The sequence below is a fragment of the Tympanuchus pallidicinctus genome, unplaced genomic scaffold (assembly GCF_026119805.1).
Source record: "Tympanuchus pallidicinctus isolate F22 unplaced genomic scaffold, pur_lepc_1.0 scaffold6, whole genome shotgun sequence".
Lineage (NCBI taxonomy): Eukaryota > Metazoa > Chordata > Aves > Galliformes > Phasianidae > Tympanuchus > Tympanuchus pallidicinctus.
This window is the reverse complement of record NW_026294780.1, coordinates 6,844,566-6,864,391: the sequence shown is the minus strand read 5'-3', so window position 1 is coordinate 6,864,391 and position 19,826 is coordinate 6,844,566. Positions and strand designations below refer to the sequence as shown.

General features: G+C 42.0%; 1 protein-coding gene and 1 long non-coding RNA gene across 7 annotated transcripts in view; one reads left to right on the top strand and one right to left on the bottom strand.

Annotated features, from left to right (window-relative positions):
• Positions 1-19,419, top strand: part of JADE3 (jade family PHD finger 3) — a 64,535-nt gene extending 45,116 nt beyond the window's left edge. For all 6 annotated transcript variants that reach the window (XM_052664812.1, XM_052664813.1, XM_052664810.1 and 3 more), the window contains 8 exons: positions 311-468; positions 2,267-2,457; positions 4,557-4,768; positions 7,075-7,242; positions 11,974-12,090; positions 12,513-12,986; positions 14,953-15,070; positions 16,809-19,419. In XM_052664812.1, the coding sequence (XP_052520772.1) occupies positions 311-468; positions 2,267-2,457; positions 4,557-4,768; positions 7,075-7,242; positions 11,974-12,090; positions 12,513-12,986; positions 14,953-15,070; positions 16,809-17,707 (2,337 nt within the window). In that variant the 3' untranslated portion in view covers positions 17,708-19,419. The remainder of the gene's footprint in view (positions 1-310; positions 469-2,266; positions 2,458-4,556; positions 4,769-7,074; positions 7,243-11,973; positions 12,091-12,512; positions 12,987-14,952; positions 15,071-16,808) is intronic.
• LOC128071795 (uncharacterized) lies at positions 7,597-17,137 on the bottom strand. The gene is made up of 2 exons (XR_008202011.1): positions 17,027-17,137; positions 7,597-8,343 (listed from the first exon to the last, which is right to left on the bottom strand). It is a non-coding gene; the product is annotated as an uncharacterized LOC128071795 (long non-coding RNA).
• Positions 19,420-19,826: the final 407 nt, after the last annotated feature.

Below are 19,826 nucleotides of genomic sequence, written 5' to 3'. Positions count from 1 at the left end.
CTGTTTGAAAATGGTATTACATACAAGTAGTAAACTAGGTACAGGCGTCCTTTCCTCCTCATCTTGGCTACCTGAAACAACCTTCTTCCTTCTGGTTAGACTTTGAGCAGCGTCATGATTCTGACAAGAAGCTTAAACTTCATGTCATACTGCAAATTAATGCATTTGTGTGTTGGCAGTCCTCAAAAAATTATTAACAAATGTGGATTGTTTCAGTGCAAACTAGGAAAATATGTACTGCTTCATCTACTACTTTCTCTGGGCAACCCTTTTTCCTCAAACCTCTCTCCTCTCTGGGTTTTCTTTGCAGGTGTTCCGCAAGGATCTCATTAGTGCCATGAAACTACCGGATTCTCACCATGTGAACCCCGATGAATATTATGTCTTTGCGGACACGTGGAAACAGGAATGGGAGAAAGGAGTCCAAGTTCCAGCCAGTCCAGAAACGATTCCACAGCCATCTCTCAGGTAACAGCAATTAGACATAGAGCGTGTGTGCAGAGCGTTAACTTGGAGAAGTTGGTCTGTCAAAAAGTGGTGGTCTAAATGCAGTTGGCATTTCCTTGTTGTTATAATTAAGTCTCGAATGCAGTAGCTTCCAAGCTTGCTTTTAAACCAAATAAACCGATTTGGAAAACATTTTTGTGGCATTTCAGATCTGGTTCTGTTGCATACAACAAGTATCTGCGTTTAAAGTTCAAAAAGGGGATTTATTTTTGTCATGTGGATAAAACTTTTCTCATTTGAGTGTGGGAAGTTAAACATAAACCCAAATCTTGTGTTGTTTTCATGTTACTTGTAAGGCTTCCCTATATAAAGTAAGATGAAGCCACTCAGTAGTAATAACTGATACCTGATAAAGCTACTCACTTGTTTGTGTAATGTAATTTTTGTTTCTGTTGCCAAAGTTTTAATTCTTTCTGCTTTCTCTTTCTACTGGTAATAGCTAGTAAGCATTATACATGCTCAGTGATCTCAGCTTCAGGAGACAGATCTTTCATCCTCTCACACTGTACTTAGACCAGGAAAACATAACAGTGTAGTCCTGCAACCCTTCCTGGTAGAAGAAGTGTGTGTTGTAACATGGAAGTATTCGTGCCAGGGTGGGCTTTGAGACAAAAATAAATGAACTGTCCAGTGCAAGTGTTTGCGGCAGCATAATCTAATTTCCACTGAGGCTATTATCAGTACCAAGTTGCTAAAATAAATATATTGCATCTCATACCAGCAATATTACATTAGAGGAAAAAATTGCTATAGATTTGGCTGGACCAGAGAACAGAAAATCTCATGAGAACAAGAAAAAAAAGTAAGCGATGTGAAGGCGTGGAGAAGAGTGGCAGAAGAACATAGTGCTAACATTGAAAACACACATTGTCCAGTTAGAATTATGTGGGATACTGCTTGACTTTTGCCTCTTCCCTCTTTCTTCCTCTTGCCTTGTTTCCCACAGCTTTTCTCTTCTCCTGGTTCTGGGGAGGGCTAGCTGTGGAAGGCATGCAGAGCTTCTCATGCATGGCACCGTTCCATTCGTATCTCCCTGGCTTCCTTTCACATGCAGGGTCTCTTGAACTAAATGCAGAGAAAGGTTGACTTTATCTAGCTGGGGTCAGTCTCTCCATTCCCATAGGCTAACGTACTAGGCAAACACCAAGTTTTATCTCACAAAATAATTGAAAGGTTGAAAACACTAGGTTTTTTTTGTTTTTTTTTTTTCCCCTTACTTCCTGGATGATTTTTAGCTGTTTTCCACTGTACATTTTTACTTGGCAACAAAACCGTTCTTGCAGAACAAAAATAATACTTATGTAGCATGGATAAAGTGTCATTTGCAAAACAGTGGTAGACTGTTTAACCTGAATGAAGAGCAAGCATCTCCCTCTTCCCTCCCCCACCGCCTGCAGCAGAATAAATCAAGCTTTTCCTGAGAAAGCTGGTGTCTTGAATATCATCAGTTGACAAGATCATAGGGAGTTTTGTGCATGATACTTTCTGTGCATTTCAAGAACATTCATATTCCAGTAGCATTTCTTAAATTGAAAATGCACAAGCTTGCATTTTAAAAATGATTCTGTATACATAGCAAACCTTAACATATTTTATGTGAAGAGATGACATTTACAGAATCCTGTCTACCCATTCTGGCTTCGCTTACAGGCTAGCTTAAAGTGTGTGAAATGCTATTGATAACAAATATTTTGTGTCTTTCAAGGCTGAGTCTTAAAAAGCTGTAGCCAACTTTGTGTTTCCTTTTTCCCTTACGTAGGGTTGTCGCAGAAAAGGTGAAAGAAGTACTGTATACACGACCCAGGAAGTATATCCACTGCTCCAGCCAAGAGCCTACAGAACCAGGTTACATCAACATTTTGGAATTGGCAGAATCTGTGTGTCGCTATGACTTGGATGATATGGACATCTTTTGGCTCCAGGAACTAAACGAAGAGCTTACTGAAATGGGTAATTCACAACACATTCTGGTTTTTAAAGCAGCAGTTAATTTCTGTTGGGAGGTTTCTTGAAGATCTTTGAGCACTGAATGGAAATGCTAACAAAAATGAAATAATGGCAAAGCTATAGAATGTTGAAAATGAATTGCTAGCTCAGTTAGTGTTTTCTTTTGCCTTTTGTGCCTTAAAACTTCTTCACATCCAAAATTATGTGCAACTTCTGCAGACTGACACACGAGGGAAAAAGCCAACACCAAGTGGAATTAGTTTTAGGACTTTAAAAGTTAAAAATTTTGCATAGAAAAAACAGATGTTTCCATTTTTAAAAATAGAGCATATTATTGCTGCAAAATACAGAGTTGTGAGGAGCTATAACATGCCTTTTTCTTAAAGGAGTAATTAGGTTTTGCTGCTGGATTAGCCAAGCTGTGATAGGATAGCCTGTTTGACTGACATTCTTCCATGGGTGAGTGCAGGTTCTTGATGAAGGACAGGTAGAAAAAAGAGTTATTTGACATCTCCTGAATCTGCTATTCATGAAGAAGGAAGAGCTAATTGGGATGAGTTAATTGGTGGTGGCATTGGCTGTGGCAGCTATGAAATAGTGGAGACTGAGATCTTGAGGGCAGCAAAGAGAGAAAGTAGCTTCTGGTCCTGGACTTAGGAGAACAATCTTCTGCTTATCTGGGGAACTGCTGGGTTGGATATGCTGCTGCAAGACAGCTCTGAAGAGTGAAATTGCTGGATAGAGTTAGCAAAACTTTAAGGACAGTCTCTTCCAAGCCCAAGAATGATCATCCAGGCATTCAGGAAAACAAATAGATGTGTCAGGAGACCAACGTGGTAAAGGAGGGAGCTCATGACAGAGCTCCACAGCCAAATGATGTATGTTAAAGGCAGGTGTGAGGACAGGCTTCCTAGCCATATTGGGTGCTGTTTTCAAAACCAAAGCTTTTCTGGGGCTGGAGTCTCTATCCATCCAGAGATTTTCAAGATCTGACTTAAAGATGTTACTGAGCAACCTAATCTGGATTCAGTGTTGATCCTGCTTGGAGCAGGGAGCTGGACTGAATCCCTCTGAGGTCTGTACCTGCCTGAATTATTCTGATTCTTTTTATAAGAGGAGTGAAAAAATATCCTGGCATTAAAGAAAACAGTTTAATAACAGACACTTTATATCAACAATCATTTATCTTTTCAATCTCATTGTTTATCAGTTGTAACAAGAAATCAATATTAGTACATGTATTCTTGTACATAATCCAGCAGTTACAGTGGTGTTAGCCTCTGGTGTCAGTGCTGCATGGATGTCCCAACCTTTGCTAGTCTAAGTAAATTTTGTACAATAGGAGATGGCAGCATTTGTGACTGATGTTTTTCAGGGGATGTGACTTTGAGATTTCTTGTAGCTGTGAACATTGTAGAGTTTCTAAGGGTGTCTCTACAGCTGCAAGCTGAGGGATCAATCTCAAAACAAATCCTTTCAAGTAGATCTGCTTACACTGCATTTTATTAGTGGTAAGTGGGTATAGCAGGCATAGTGTTCAAGTAAATGGGTGCCATGGATTGCTAACAGTGCATTTATTTACTGTTTTATAAAAAAAATGGATAACAGCTCCTTTCATATGCATTGTGCTGGCCGCTCAAGGACTGATGGCAACTTTTATATCTTCATAACATTGTACTGATAACATATAACATTGAACATGTACTTGGTAAGTTTTATTTGCTAAGGGATTTGTCTTCAGAATAAAGAACATTGTGTATGATGTTGAGTCATCAGTGCTTCCTAGAATGATGGAGTTGGAGGCAGACTTGCATGAGAGAAGCAAGAAGTTATAGAAGCTGCTGACTTTCATGCTCTAATGCTTTTTTCAACATGTAGTCTTATGTACAACTCAAACTTTTACTCCAGTAGTAGTTCTATTTGTATTTATGAGGTAGAGGTAATATTAGCAAGCGAGCTGGAAAAAAGATTCCTTTATTTTTGATGTAAGTAATGTTTGTACTGCAGTAGTCGCTAGAAGTTGTCCTGTTTTTCTGCCTCTCAAACTTGGTCAGAGGCATCTGAGTGTTTTCTGTTTCCCTTTTCCCTACTCTGCACTGTAGGATGCGGGCCCCTGGATGAAAACACGATGGAAAAAACTATTGAAGTGCTGGAGCGACACTGTCATGAGAATATGAATCACGCTATTGAGACTGAAGAAGGTCTGGGTATAGAGTACGATGAAGATGTCATCTGTGACGTGTGCCGCTCTCCTGACAGTGAAGATGGGAACGATATGGTGTTTTGTGACAAGTGTAATATCTGCGTCCATCAGGTCAGTGCCTGCAGAGTATTGACGCTGCCCTGTCTTTCTTTACCTTGGCAAGTGTGGAATTTGAATCAGTATTAATTTGGAGGCCTTTGTGATTCTCTGGATACGAAAGGTGATGTAGAATACCAAGGTCAAGTTTTGTACTCTGAGAATTACAGCAGATAAATGGCTGAGCATAGTCTGTGTAGCCTAGCTGTAACGTGAAGTGTTGTCTCGACTTGCAAATACAATCATAAACACTTCCCCTCCACATCCTTAGTAAACATGCATTTGTAAATAAACAGGCCAGAGGATGCTGGCAGCAGCCTATATGTTAAAAGATCATTTGTTTTGCAGCTGGGGCATTTCTCTCATTGGTTGACTGGTTAATTGGCTCCAAATTTAGCCACTTGAAACCATGTGTTTAGATGTGTTAACAGACTGATTTTTTTAGAGGGCACAAGCACCTGCAAGAGCTGTGTTCTCAGTCTGAATGCTGCTCATGGTTGTGGTGTTTCAGATGTAGGCAGGGCTTCGCACAGACTGAGCTCAGCCTCATCAGGCAGAGGTATCCTCATAACTAAAGTGGATTTGAGCCCTGTGGTTTCTAGTGCATCCTGTTTGAGAAGGAATTTTACAGCTGGGCTGTTGGCTCCAGAGGCAGTCCCTGCTTGTGCCCCTTGAAAATATGGAGGAATTTGCAGCACAAGGCTTGGGGTTGCCTGCAGAGCTGGAGCTGATGGCCTGCTGCTTTCTAACTCTGCCTCTTCCCCAGCCACAGGATCTGGACCTGCTCTGCAGAAGCTGGGCTGGAGCTAATCCTAACAAAGCATAGCAGCAAACAACCAACCAAAAATATTTATCAGTTCAGGTTTAATTCTGGATGGGCTCTAGTTCACCAAGCAGCCTCGGTCTGTTTGTCAGAACACCACTTGGAGATGCAGAGGAGTGTGTGAGGTTTCCTCCCTCGCAGTGCCCTCTCATGCTGGCTCAGATTGCTAAATTACTGGTTTTCTAGTCTAGACCACCTCCACTTACTAGCTGGATTGAATTAGGAAGTGTTGTATGTCCATTTCCAGCCTCCTAAAAGTGTTCTTTTGGTGTAGTGCCACTTGAACTCAGTGATCTCTAGAAGTCCCTTCCAAACCTTGCAATTGGTAATATAAAGTGTTGATGAGAATGTACCATTTAGCAGGAAATAAAAATCTTTTGTAAAATTTAGATTACAGCTCCCCCTGTTGGGCCTTTGCAACAGTCAAACATGAAAATAACATTTGGGTTAGTCTGACTTGATGCTTTCGTAATGCAGGATTTCATTCAGGGAACTCACTCTCCCTCTCAGCATAGCATGATTGTGCAATATTGGACATCTCTTCACATTAAGTACCAACATCCTATAGCTAGAAGGCTGGGAAAGCAAGCATGGGGAATTTGTACTCTATTTGAATCTAAGAGATTGGGTTATAGCTAATAATCTTCTGTCAAGGCTTTCAATGTTACTGTTCCCTGGTATGTGTTGGGAATGGTGTTATTTCCTTTGAAATCTTTATTGATAAAGCTGTTATTGGGGGCAGCTGAGTGGAGTTGCACCTTGGCAACCAATGGTTTCAAATATGGTCAGCTTGAATATGTGTGTCCATGCAGCAGGATGTGTCTAGTGCAGGTATAGTTGGCTGTTAAGAACTGCTAGGAACCTGAACCTGAACGTAAGTTTCATTTTTATCTTCAAACTCAGTAAAAGTTAATAAATCTCTCAGTTTCTAAGAGGCCTCAGGGAAACAGGCGTAAAAAGCAGAACCTCATGATTTCAGAATATACTGTTGTAATTTTTGAGGCAATATTATATGTAAATATTTGAAGTCACAAACGGTTCTCAGAACTGTAACCACAAAAGTAATCTAATGTCACAGGAAAGAATCTTCAAACAGTTCTTATCACTTCACATCTGAATAGAATAACATTAGAGCGTAAAGTTGTTAACAGTAGAAGACTATGAGCTTAAAGAGATGCCTGTTTTTTGCTTCAGAAACATAAAAAGACACTGAATGCAAAGGTGAAGGTTGTAACACCAGTGTTCAGTTACAATGGCTGTTTCATACAGGAACAAATAACACCAAGACATGTTTTAAAAATAAACTGGCATGAAAAGGCTTGTTTTAATAGGTTGGCAATCTCTTTGATCACCTGACTCCTTGTAAGGAAATTAGAGAAAGATTAAGTAAAGGGCAAACTGTGCTTTTAGGATTTGTAAGCTTCGTGCCTTATGAGAATTAATCTTTGGATGTAAAATACTATCAGTGCAATGATCTCAATCCCTGTGCTCTTCCAAGGCATGCTATGGAATCTTGAAAGTCCCTGAAGGGAGCTGGCTGTGCCGCACCTGTGTTCTGGGAATACATCCTCAGTGCCTCCTGTGTCCAAAACGAGGAGGTGCAATGAAAGCCACCAGGACAGGGACCAAGTGGGCACATGTGAGCTGTGCTCTCTGGATTCCAGAGGTAAAGCTGAATTTCTGTCTCATTCTTTTGTATTCTAATCTCCTTTCTCTGCCTTCTCAGTGTTCCTTCCTCTACCTTTTCACCTTTCATGATTTAAGGTATCTGCATGGGTGTTATTCTGGTGAGTCTGCAGAATCTGTTGAGGATTGGGAGAGAGTCCAGCTCATGTTCATTAATTAATTAATCTCTTTGTCCTTCCCCGTTTACTGAGCAGTCTCTTCATGGTGTCATGAGATCTGAGTGACCTGCTGGAAAGGTTTAGTGATGTAAGCACAACTGCACATCCTTATCTCCCTTAGTTCTTGATCAGTTTGTGTGCTCTTGGTTAGGTATATAATTTGTACTGAATACGTCCTTTTTGTTTTTTCTTTTTTTTTGAGACAAAAAACCAGGCATATTTTATGATATATATCACACATCATCATTGGATGATATATATGCACATAGCAGCAGGGTTGAAACTAGATGATCATTGTGGTCCTTTTCAACCCAGGCCATTCTATGATGTATTGGATGGATTCTAAGATGGGGAGATGTTTGTAGACAAGTTCTTTGCACTAAAATCAGACATTTTCCTGAATGGTGGAGAAATGAGGCTTTTTTCTTCTGTGTTATATTTTTTAAGAATGACTATTTAGATTGATGTTTGTGTTCATATATAGAGCTTAATGATGAAAGTTTGCATTTCCTCTATTTAGAATCAGATTTAGCATCATTTATAATTCTGTAAATTGAAATAGTCATTCAGGTATAGAGGATGTGTGTGTCTAATTTTGTACTCAGAATGATATTTGTGCTTTCCTTCTGGTAAGATCCGTAGATCCCTTAGAGTGAATGGCGTAGTGTGAGGTTGCAGCCACATCTGTTGGCACCATGACATTGCGGGGTGCCTTATTCCCAAACCTTCTGCTCTCAAGCAGCCAGGCCTTGCATTTGCAAAACTTCACAAAGAAGATGTCAAGATTCTGGATGGCTTTTTAATATGGCAGCCTGTTGCGGTGCGCAGCTCCTAGCTCTGTGCCAGGCATATATCTGATTATCATTATCTTTGCAGTTCTGCTTTCCCTTCAGGCCAGCTTGTAGATCTGGTGTCTCACCCACCTTTAGGGAGAAAGGAGCAGAGGAAAAAAACAAAACAAAACAAAAAAAGATTAAAATGAATAAATAAAAGTCTCCTGCCTTCTCCTCATGCACTCCTAAAGTGCCTTGTCTGGAAGTTGTCCTAGCTCTGAGCAGACTGGTTTCCCTAAGAGGTTCTTTCTGCATGTGGTTGCCTTGATGTTCTCCCCAGTAGGAGATGAACTGGCAGGTTTGGAAAGCAGCTGACCATGGGACAGGGAGCACCTGCTGCTTCTTACCTGCCCACCTCCCTCCGGCTGAGGGAGAGCAGCCAGCAGAGTTGCCCAGGTGGGAGAGCTTGAATCCAGCTGCTCCCACAGCCCAGTCAATGGCTCCAGGCCTCAGGCACCTCCTCCTCTCTGTGCCCATGCCAAGTGTGTCAGGCATAGCAAGGAGGTGGCACCTGCCAGGAGAAGTGGGAAATGCCTCTTAGATCCGTTCAGCCTCTTCTTCTGCACGTGGTGCTTTTAAAAACAAAATGAACTACAATTCCGTCACCAGAGAAGCCTGGCCTTTTTTTGAGAATCTCCGCTAAAACAGTGGGTTCTTATGTGGAGAGACACCATGGCTTTATGTGCTCTGGGAGACTAGAAAGGGACAGAGTTTTCAAGACCTTGAAATACCTTATGGAAGAATGTTTACTCTCCTGGAACACCCCACAAAGAAACAAATAATAAAGTCACTGCCACTTCCCCCACTACACCCCTAGCAAAATGGAGCAAGGCAGAGTGCAGAGGAAAATGGGCCATCCTCATGTTTGTGGTAAAAGATCCAAGAGGGACTTGAGTGAGTTCATAAATACAGGCTAGCACTGTTGTAGGCAGTTGCACCAGGTACTTCCCATCACCAATATATTCAGCACCCTCTTAGAATGCTTTGTTTTGTTCTGTTTCTTCCCTGCCTCCCTCTCCTCGTGAGCTAATGGTGTGGGAAGGCTGTCTTGACCCTCAGTGAGTTTGGGACATTTGAAGGTTTTTACAAAGCGTATTCATTGTTGATTTTTATCCTTTTTATTCTTCTGCCAGCATTGTCTGTTAGTGTAAACCTGTCTCTTCTTCCGTGATTTCTTAAAAGATATTCTTGGAAAAAAGGGAGAGACTTTGACATCAGAAAATTTACGTTGTTTTGAAATTCATTTCTCTGCCTTAGATGACGGATGGCAGATACGTCTTCCCTTGGTCGGTGCGTTGTTGGCTGAAGCAGATAGTAATTTTTCCTTGCTACAGCTGCAGAACTATCAAATGACCGCCTTCAGCCGCTGCTGTGAGTGGCTGTGCTCCAGCTGCTGGGGTGCCTCCCCAGCCACTGGTGCGGATCACTGCCCGCTAACACACAGCTGCTGGTGGCAGGCCATCAGCGGAGCAGCAGATAGCAGGGTGACAACAGAGATGTCAGCTCTGTGCGTAAATTGGAGAGAGCAGGCTTCAACAGCCCGCTGTTCTCACTCTCTCTCACTGTTACTTCTTAGAGTATGGCAGACAAAGTGTAACCGGACACAACACGGAGAAATAACAGAGAAGCTATGTGTTAAGGCAGGCGGTCATTTCTGTCTCGGGATGGGAGGTTTTGGGAAGTGGAAAGGTTGGCTTCTGTGCTCTCTGGATCCCTCATGAACAGTGAAATTCGAACAGGCTTTGCTTTGACTCCTCTCTTTGAACGTTAGAAACATGCAGGCGGCAGGAGGCCAGTATAAATAAACTGCACCTGACTCCAAGCACCTCTTTGTGTTTTTACAAAGTGGAGTAACATAAACAGGCAGCATTGCAAGCTGAATGGGCAATATTTCTAACATAAATATTTCTGGAGAAGGAGCAGGGAGAGGATGAAAAGGGGCAAAGAGTGACAAGAAGAGTATGTGTGAGTTCCAACTCCTGCTGGTATGCACAGTGAAAAGCTGGTGCAACTGCCTGCAGAAAAAATCACTGACATTTCAGGTTACTTTTTTAAAGGTATATAGGCAACATGGAAACTGATGCAACCCCATAATTCCCAAGGGAAATCTTACCTACTGCTCTAGTAAATGAAACAAGATTTGTGGTCAATGTTTGTACAATGTTATTTTAGAAGTACCTGTACAACTTGTAACCAGCTCTGTTCTTAGCAGGGTCAAGTTGGATTGGTCAATTTGGAAGCAGAAAAGCTACCTTTGCCATTTAAGAGTGCTGAACCTGAATTTGTGGAACCATTCAAGAGTTTCAAGGACAGCTTTGTCTCTTTCCCGCTGATTTATAGGAAGTCCTCAACAAATGAAATTATTCTTCATCTCTACCTGATGAGGACACTGCATACTGCCTGCCCATTTTTTAGGTGCAAAGTCCTGTTGTTTTTCCCCAAGAATTTTTCTGACTCTGGTTTTGGCCAAAGAGAAGGCTGAGTGCAGCTGCTAGGGGCCTCCTGGACGCTGTAGATCAGAGATGGGTGCACACAATTGTCACTGGGCTAAATAGGAATGCCATTCAACACTGGCTGACCTTGGCATATTGCAGAAAATATGGCTTGGTTTAAGTTATATAACAAATCTTATTGGAGTCAATTTTTGTCATTGGTTTAGAAACTACTAATCAACCTCTTAAAATGCAAAAATAATGGATGGAGTAATCTCTTGCAAAGCTTTCTTTCTCACCTAATTGTCTGTTGTTCAAAACAGTGAAAAAGATAGGAAAGAGAGAGTGTCAAAAATACTCAGTTTGGGAGTAGCAGCTTGGACTTTCAGGCTTGCTAAAGTTGGCATTGCTATCTTTGGCAATGCCTGCCTCACAGAGGAGGTCTGGTGAAACAAAGTTTTTCTTCATCGGGGATTAAGCAGGTTTTAAAATTAATGTGTGCATCAGGTGATAGCTGAAGTACCTTTGCAAAGAGGCCCCTATCCCACCAGTGGCAAAACAGGTGAACTGTTGGTAAGAAGCGTGGAGCTCTTTGTAGCTGGATGAAGCGCCGTATTTCTGTTTCAGGCAGGGAGCCCTCCCTAGCGTACAACCACTGTATTCAAAAGATTTTTGATCTTTATGTAAGCATCCAAAATCCAAGCTTCTGGAAACTGGCATCCTTGGGGCAGAGCAGTTATGTCACCGAAGTCTTCTGCCACGTGCCATTTGGTTACTGACCCACTTCTGCATGTTGATCACTCAGAGCTGACTAATTTTGTTCTGCCCTTGGGTAAATCCTATTGCTCAGGAGCATCTTGGGGATGACTAAGGAGATAATTTTCATCTGTTTTGGTGTCCAAGTTATAGAGGACAGTCTTAGTTTCCCAATATGGGCAAATATTGGCTGATAAATTTTTATCAGAGTGAGTAGATGGACAGAATTGAAAGGGAATAAACTTTGCTATCACTTGCTGCAGTCTCTTAAATGGTTCATAACAAGGCATGCTGTAGCTGCCTAAAACGTTCTGAAAAACGATGACTTCTAGCCACCAGGTTAAACTAATTGCATTCCACAATATTGTTTTGTTCATGTGGAATCTCAAGTCACTTGTTATGAAGTATGAGCACACAGAGATCTCTGAATGAGATAAATGGCGGTCATACTCACAGTCATACTTCTGGTATTAGCGAAGAGATTGTTTTTATTGCCTTGATAACTGCTTTCCATGCTGTCTTTTATTTTCAGGTTAGTATTGCTTGCCCAGAAAGGATGGAGCCGATCACAAAGGTCTCTCACATTCCACCAAGTCGATGGGCTTTAGTGTGTAGTTTATGCAAACTGAAAACCGGTGCTTGCATTCAGGTACGTACTTGTCTTCCTGTGACTCTTGAGTCTGCAAGATGGGGACTTTAAGGTTTTTGAACTTTATTCAGTGAAGACAACTGTTGGATAGCTCCCTATCCATATCACTGTGGCTGCTAACAAATTGGTTCCCTAAGCAGTCTAGCACAGAGAGTGAGAAGTTTCTATCAATTGCCTTCCTTTGAATGAGGCTGAGATGCATTAAGTTGGATCAGAAATCCACCAATTGGATCAGAAATCACTGAATGCTGTTCACAGATGAAAAAATAACAAATCACGTGATTCTGACTTAGAAATATCAGCTGACTTCTTCAGGGTACTTAAATTTGGTTTTGTAGGGACAAAGTTTCATGTAATTATGTTTTTTTCCTAGTTTGTGACTACCCTTAGTGACTTTCTTGTTTTATGTCTTTCATTTGTAGTGTTCAGTGAAAAGCTGCATCACTGCCTTTCATGTCACCTGTGCCTTTGAGCATAGCTTAGAGATGAAGACTATCCTGGATGATGGGGATGAGGTCAAATTCAAGTCATACTGTCTAAAGCACAGCAAGAACAAACAGAATTCGCTGCCTGATGTTGATGAACATCCCAAGAGCATAACAGATCAGAAGCAAACAGAGAGTGAGAAAACCAGTTTGCGAGCCCAGAAACTCCGGGAGCTGGAAGAAGAGTTTTACTCACTGGTTAAAGTGGAGGATGTTGCAGCAGAACTGGGCCTCCCTAAACTTGCTGTAGACTTCATCTACAATTACTGGAAGCTAAAGCGAAAAAGTAACTTTAACAAACCTTTGTTTCCTCCCAAGGAGGATGAAGAAAATGGCTTGGTGCAGCCAAAAGAAGATAGCATTCATACTCGCATGAGGATGTTTATGCATTTGAGGCAGGACCTAGAGAGGGTAAGAGTTTAACTAGCAAAAACGATGTGCAAGTGAGCAGCAGCTTTGTCCAAACAAAAGGGGGGATGAGAGAAGCGCAGGGAGATGATTTATGAAATAATAATGATAGAAATGTAAGGGCCTGAACTCCGTTCTGGTGGTACGCTGCATGTTGCAGACTTTCAGGAGCTGTCCCTTTTCAGTTCAGTGAGATCCACTGTGAGCACCACGCTTCCTGCCTTGCTTAGAGGATTCTCCTTTATATAATGTAACTGTCTGTATCCATGCACAATGGACGCACTTGAGCACTGACTCTTCGATTTCAATGTAAATTGAATTTGCCTAGGTAAAGCACCAAGTATTCTTTGGTGAGTGTGATTTAACATTTTTAGGAATTCTGCAAAAACTTGAAACAGACCTTCTCGCCCTCATAGTTAAAGGGCAATTAGGTGAAGTCCTGGGTTAACTACTGTAGAGGCTTCACACACGAAGAAGAACGCTGGCTTGTGCTCAGACAGCTTCCCGTGGCACCTGATTCAGGCCCCTTACTCACCTCCCTTCTTTGACAGTGTGCTGTTGTCAGCTAGCCCTAGGTTAAGGAAGGCTGAATCACATCTCATGCTCTTAAATTGGACACTTTCCCTGCACGTAGCTGCCCAGGATGCTACAGTTAGTTAGCTGTTGGAAAACAACCCACCAGGCCTAGCACTGCCTGCGGCTTTGCTGAGTAGAGTAAAAAGGAAATGATCTTTTTACCAGTATTCAGCTTGGCTCTTTACCAGATTATCAGCTAGCCAGCATTCAGAAAAGATGGAGTCCTTGAGCAAAATCTGGAGCAGGAATTTGTTCCCTACCTAAATATGTTATGTATGTATATTCTATACATACATGATGTGCTTTGAATGGAAGGTTTGTTTTTTGTTTTTTTTTGTCTGCTTTCTCAATAAAGCATTTCAAGCTTTTCCTTTTTGTTCGAAGAGTAGTTGTTTTATATCTGACTGTGTTGAAATGGATGAGTTTACTTTGAGTGGAGGGACTTGGTAGTTTGAAATCTATCTCAAAGTTTCTGAATTTCCCACACCGTAAGATTTCCAATTCAGATATGTCTTTAGGTGAAAATTAATTTGGGAATCTTGGAATTTCCTTTCTGGGGAGAGAGGCTTCAGTTTCTGAGCAGCTCAAGTTAAGTGTTGGGGGGAAGTACACGTGGCAAGTATCTTTCAGCCAGCCGCTGTGCTGCTTCTGTGTTCTGCAGGCTCTTTCAGGTCTGTATCACAACTTTCTTCATCTCTTCCTATTTTCGTTACGCTAGGTGGAAATATTGCTATTAACTCCAACAGTGAAAGCAGAAATATGTGCAGAATTGCAATGGAGTCTGACAATAAACTGCTGAATGAATCAACAAAAATGTGTAAAGTGCACAAGAAGCTGCAGCGTTCTTTTAGGGGTATTTACACGTTAATTCCAGACATGTAAACGTAAAGTCCAGGCGTGCCAGCTCTACTGAGTAGCTTTGTTAAAAGTATTACTTTCCAATGTAACAGTAATCCTAGGAGAAACGAACAAATTTAGCTGTTAAAAATCATTCTGTGAAACATTTTGCAAGGAAATTCTGGGAGAAGTGAGTATTGACTGCAGTAAGATCCCCAGCATAATGTGTGGTGGAAGTAGGCTTCAAACAAACAAGCTGTACAGATCATGTGCTTTTCCTTTGACTGGAATTTTGTGTTCCCTTTCTGTTCTTCATGAAGAATGTATGAAAATACATTCTGCTGTCTCATCAGGGCATTCAGTAAACTGGCAATTAAAAAAAAATGCAGGATTTGTTTTATATTCATAGTTACATCTGTTCAGTAACATTCATGAGGTGTTTGCCAAGGGATTTTGCTCACAGTGTTTCTATAATTCTGTTGTTGAGCCAATATTTTTCCTAAGTCAGGATTTATTTTTTTTTTTAATTTTATACTGAGTGTTGTTTCTTTTGCAGGTAAGAAATCTCTGCTACATGGTAAGCAGGAGAGAGAAACTGAAGCTGTCTCACAGTAAAGTACATGAACAGGTCTTCAATTTGCAAGTTCAGCTCATTAATCAGGAAATTGCTGCAGGTAATCATATGAATGTAAAATATTTATAGGTTACAACAAACTGAAAAAAAAGTTCCCATTAAATTTCTGCTTAGTGTTTTAATGTTTGACAGCTGCCTTTATAAAAACTTTCTTTGGATATACCATTTATTAATTTAGCAACATCCACAAACACTGATGTTTTAAAATCTTGAGTTGGATCTCTTCTTACTCCATAGATGCTGCTGCCATATGCCAGTTAGTTTCCAATTACTGTGGCATCCAGGAAGCAGAAACAAACTGATGGAGATCTCTAGGTTTTTGCTTCATTGGGCCGCTGTTTCATGCTGCTGTTTGCCCACAGCAAGCTCTACTCTCCAACTGAGAAGTTTTTTGCTTGCTGTAGTTAATTTCTTCCGGCAGAAGAGAAGAGTGACTGATAGGAATTGCTGTTCTCATGTTGCCTTGAGTACTTGATGAGCGTTACGGAGGGGCATTTCTTAGCTTGTGGTCTGCAATTACTAAACTTCCTTCAAAAAGAGTTTAAGCACTCTTGTTTCTAACAGTGAATAGTAACTGCTTTGTACCAAAACAAACTCCGCCCTTAATTTTTATTAAATCTGTGTCCTGAAATGAGGAACACAACTTTGGGTGGTCCTATGCAGAGCCAGGAGCTGGACCCAGTGATCCTTATGGGTCCCTTCCAATTTGGGATATTTTATGATTTGGAAAGAGTATATATTACAGTGCCATTTATTTTTTTTTTAATAGGAAGGTAATTGCTTCTGCAGCGTGAAATAGAAATCTTGATGTTTGTTCAAGATACTTCTTGTGTTTTCCATAACCTTCTTAAAGCGAAAGCTTCGTGTTTTTTCACTACTCTTGAATCATGGATAAGTTTTGTTAGCACTGACAGGTTTTTGTTTGTTTTTTTAACTGTTTTGGATGAGACCAGGACACACCCTCACTCAGACAGTGGTGACACATTGGAACAGGTTGCCCAAGGAGGCTGCGGATGCCCCATCCCTGGAGGCATTCAAGGCCAGGCTGGATGTGGCTCTGGGCAGCCTGGTCTGGTGGCTGGGACCTTGCACAAAGCAGGGGGGTTGAAACTAGGTGATCATTGTGGTCCTTTTCAACCCAGGCCGTTCTATGACTCTACAATACTTGGTGGAAGCAGCAGTACTCTATAAAGCTCTTTGGTTTTATGTAATGAGATTTTATTAGAAATGTCTACTAAGACAAAGCCAAGTACTTTTTAAAGCTTATTAGAGTGTTTTGATAATTATTTTGCAGTGGTGATGCAAGCACATTATATCACAGTGACTAATATATTGGAGTGAAAAGAGTTTTAAAACAGAGAATTTTATAAAACAAAGCAGAGAACTGAACTAAGTCCAAAGTGCAACTCAGCTTGAAGCATTGTTTTTTCTCTATCCAAAGCTGGATGTGAGCTTTTTATAATTCCGTTGGAACTACTTCAGTCACGTCTCAAAACTGCTTCAATTCACTGGCTTAAAGTCCCATGAAAGGGGATGTTATTGTTTTTAATCAAAATTCTAAAATGCGTACCTAAATGCTGAGCTGGTAAGTGATACGGAGCTGTTTTCAGTTGCCTGACTTCTCTTTAATGTCCTAACATAATTTCACAGTCACTGTTTGCAAATGCTTCTTGTTGAATGACCTTCTCATAGTCCGTAAAACCCTACAGGTAAAGAAGCGATTACCTCTTGTTTGAAAGTCTTCTCATCTTCTGCTTCCTCATCTTTTTCTCACACAGGCCATACCCTGACAAGTGCACTAGAGAACACACTGTTCTACCCACCTCCCAGGATCACCCTGAAGTTAAAAATGCCCAAATCAGCACTAGGAGATTGCAAAAATAACTCGCTGAAGCCAGGCAACAGACCGCTCTCTCCTGACAACAACAGCACTGTTTACAGCAAAAGGAGCGTGCCGATGTCAAAGGAAGCATTTGAAATCAAAGCCAAATCTTACCCCAGGTATCAGCACGACACCAGAAGTAATGGGTTGCTTGTGACAGGAGGGATCGGCAAGCCTCGTGGCGAGGCGAAGGACTCCGGTCTTGTGCAGGTGCCAGAGTTCCACCGGGGCCAACCATCAGGGAAGCCCCTGGCACTGCAGGCTGCTCTGCACGGACAGTCCTCCATCGGGAATGGGCGGCTGCAGCAGGATGGCTCGCGGCTGGTGGCCAAATCCAATGGGCTGATGGGCAGGACTGGCGACGTGAGCCAGAGGGACAGCTCCAGCCAGACGCCCTTTGAACAGGAGTCTGTGCTGACGGCTCATTTGGCCAGCCAGAGCGGCTTCAGAAAATCCACCATCGAACACTTTAGCCGGTCCTTTAAGGAGGCCACTAACAGTCTGGTGAGGACAACGGAAGATTTGCGGTGCTGTGAGAAGCCAACGAGAAGGCTCACAGCAAAAGAACGCTTGTGGAGCAAGCAGACGCTCGAAGGGGCTCCGTACCAGGACAATGATGGGTACTGTCCCGACTTGGAGCTGAGTGACTCTGAAGCAGAAAGCGATGAAAATAAAGAGCAAATGAGGTTAAGACGGAGTAGCTCGGAGAGAGAAAGCCCAAGTAAGGACTTTGGAAGAGAGTGTCACAATAGAAACAAAAAGAATATGATTTCTCACAGTTCGGTACAAAGGTGATTAGAAGCCCCCACGGGGTAACTCAGCCTTTGTGTATTCTGGTGTACCAGTGCAAAGCTCAGCATCCACAGGTTCCAGAAAACAGCACAGGAGCTACGTTAGGAAGAACTGCAGCGGGAGATGGGAAGGGGAGTGAAATCAGAGTAGTTCTGTTCAACTGTGAATTGGCTTGCAGCCTTTGCAAGGTTAACCGAGCTATTGCAAAGCCACGAAGAAATTATGGGTTCTATTAGAGTTGAACATCTGGGAAAGCACGAAGCGGTTGATCCTTACGTAAATTCAGGAAACTGCTTCCTCCTTGCCAGCACGTGCGCGAGGCCAGATGTCCACCTCATGTCAGTCTTGTGGTGGACAGGCATTAGAGAAGTCCTTGCATTGCTCTGGCGTGTTGCAAGGAACCGCGAACGGAGACACTGAAACCGCATTCTTACGGCACCTGCAGCGCGGCTCTGATCCAGCAAGGCACTTTAGGTCCGTGTTAGAGCTCCTCCTGTGCTGAGTCCCGCCGATTTCTCCCAGAGCTCAGGGCTCAGCTCCCCAGGCACGTACCGGCCTGCTCTGCTGGATCAGGCCCAAGCGACTACTGAGTGACGGCCCCCTGCCGTCCTGCGGGGGGGGGCTCCAGCCGCAGGGGTGTCTGCAGGCTCCTTGTGGCAGTTGGAGCAGGTGTCGCTGGAGCTGCCAAACTTGCTGACCTCTGTTGTGCCCTTGCTCCCCGCTCCTGCTGAGGGTTGTGTTTCTCTTCACAATAATTTGCTTATTTTGTAAATATACAACTTGTAGTACTTCAGTTTTTTTTTAATCTCTGTACATAGCTGCTTGTTGTGGGATGCACTTGTAAATATTTTACCCAGCTAACAAGTACAGATGGCTAATTTTGTGGATAGTGTTTACAAAAGTAGATGTACTACTTCAAAGAAAAATGCTATTTGACACTTACATTTAGGCAATCACCAGTGATGCCAGGTTCCTCTTGAAATTGAGTTTTCACGTACAGAGGTATTTGTACCTGGTGTTTTTAAAATAAGCTGAATTAGAAATAATTTTGTCCGAATTTTTTACGTAGGCACAAATTTTCAACCCTAGCTGCCTAAATGTGGGCTTAAGAGCCCTGCTTCTGGCATCTAGGACTGTAAAATTTTAGCCAGTCATCATCTGGAGTATGTTTTTTATTGCTGAAAACTTATTGCTTCCGTTAAGCTCCTTTTCAACCTCTGGATCAGTTGCTGTTTCCCAAACTAAAGCTTTTTGCATGTGCTTTAAAGCCAGTTGTTAACTGGTGTTTAAATTTCAACCGGTGTGGAGGAGGTGAGAAGCAAGGGGAAACCCCTTCTGGCTTGTTTATGTGATCCGGGATTTTTTTGTTTGAATAGAGACAAATTTCTCCTTTTCCAGGCAAAACTACTGCACTAGTAGTGCTCAGCCGTGCTGCACGTTCCAGCCATCTGCAGCACCCTCTGTCCCTACTGAGCTCATTTTGTCTAGGAAGGTTCACACCCCACATAAAGATGACTATGCAGAACCCAAACAACAGCTTGCTTTCCTTTATCATCTTAAATTATTGCTTAGGAAATTACAGCAACATTTTCAGATTTGGTTTAACCTTTGAAATCTCTCTACTTGCAATAGGATTAGCAGGTCAAGGCTGGAGGACTCTTCTGTAGTGAAATAACAATAAAAAAAATACAACCCAGTATAGTTGGCAATTCTAATCTATTTGCTTCATGCATCTTATTTTTTTCTTTTTTCCCTCCCACTTCTTGATTTTATGTATATTTGTGTAATTTGTCTTTCTAGAGCTGTATCTTCAAAATTATTTCTTTTGGTGTAAATATACAGTAGCATTTTAGGTTTCGCCATATTTTGTTTTAAAGGGAAATGCTTTGCGTTCTAAGCCATGGGCCGTTCAGAATAAGGAAACAGATGTCTGTTCATTTGTGTTCCAGTTCTGATTCTCTAAGTTCTCCTTCGATATTTATTAGCAATCCTCTTCCTGGTCACGAAATTCCACGCAGCTTGCACTGGGAGGTGAGCAAAGTGTCCATGTCATTTTGTGGCCAGCAGCGTGTGGAGGAGGTGAGGAAAATGGTGCTTCAGCAAAACTCAGTGTTTCTGCTCT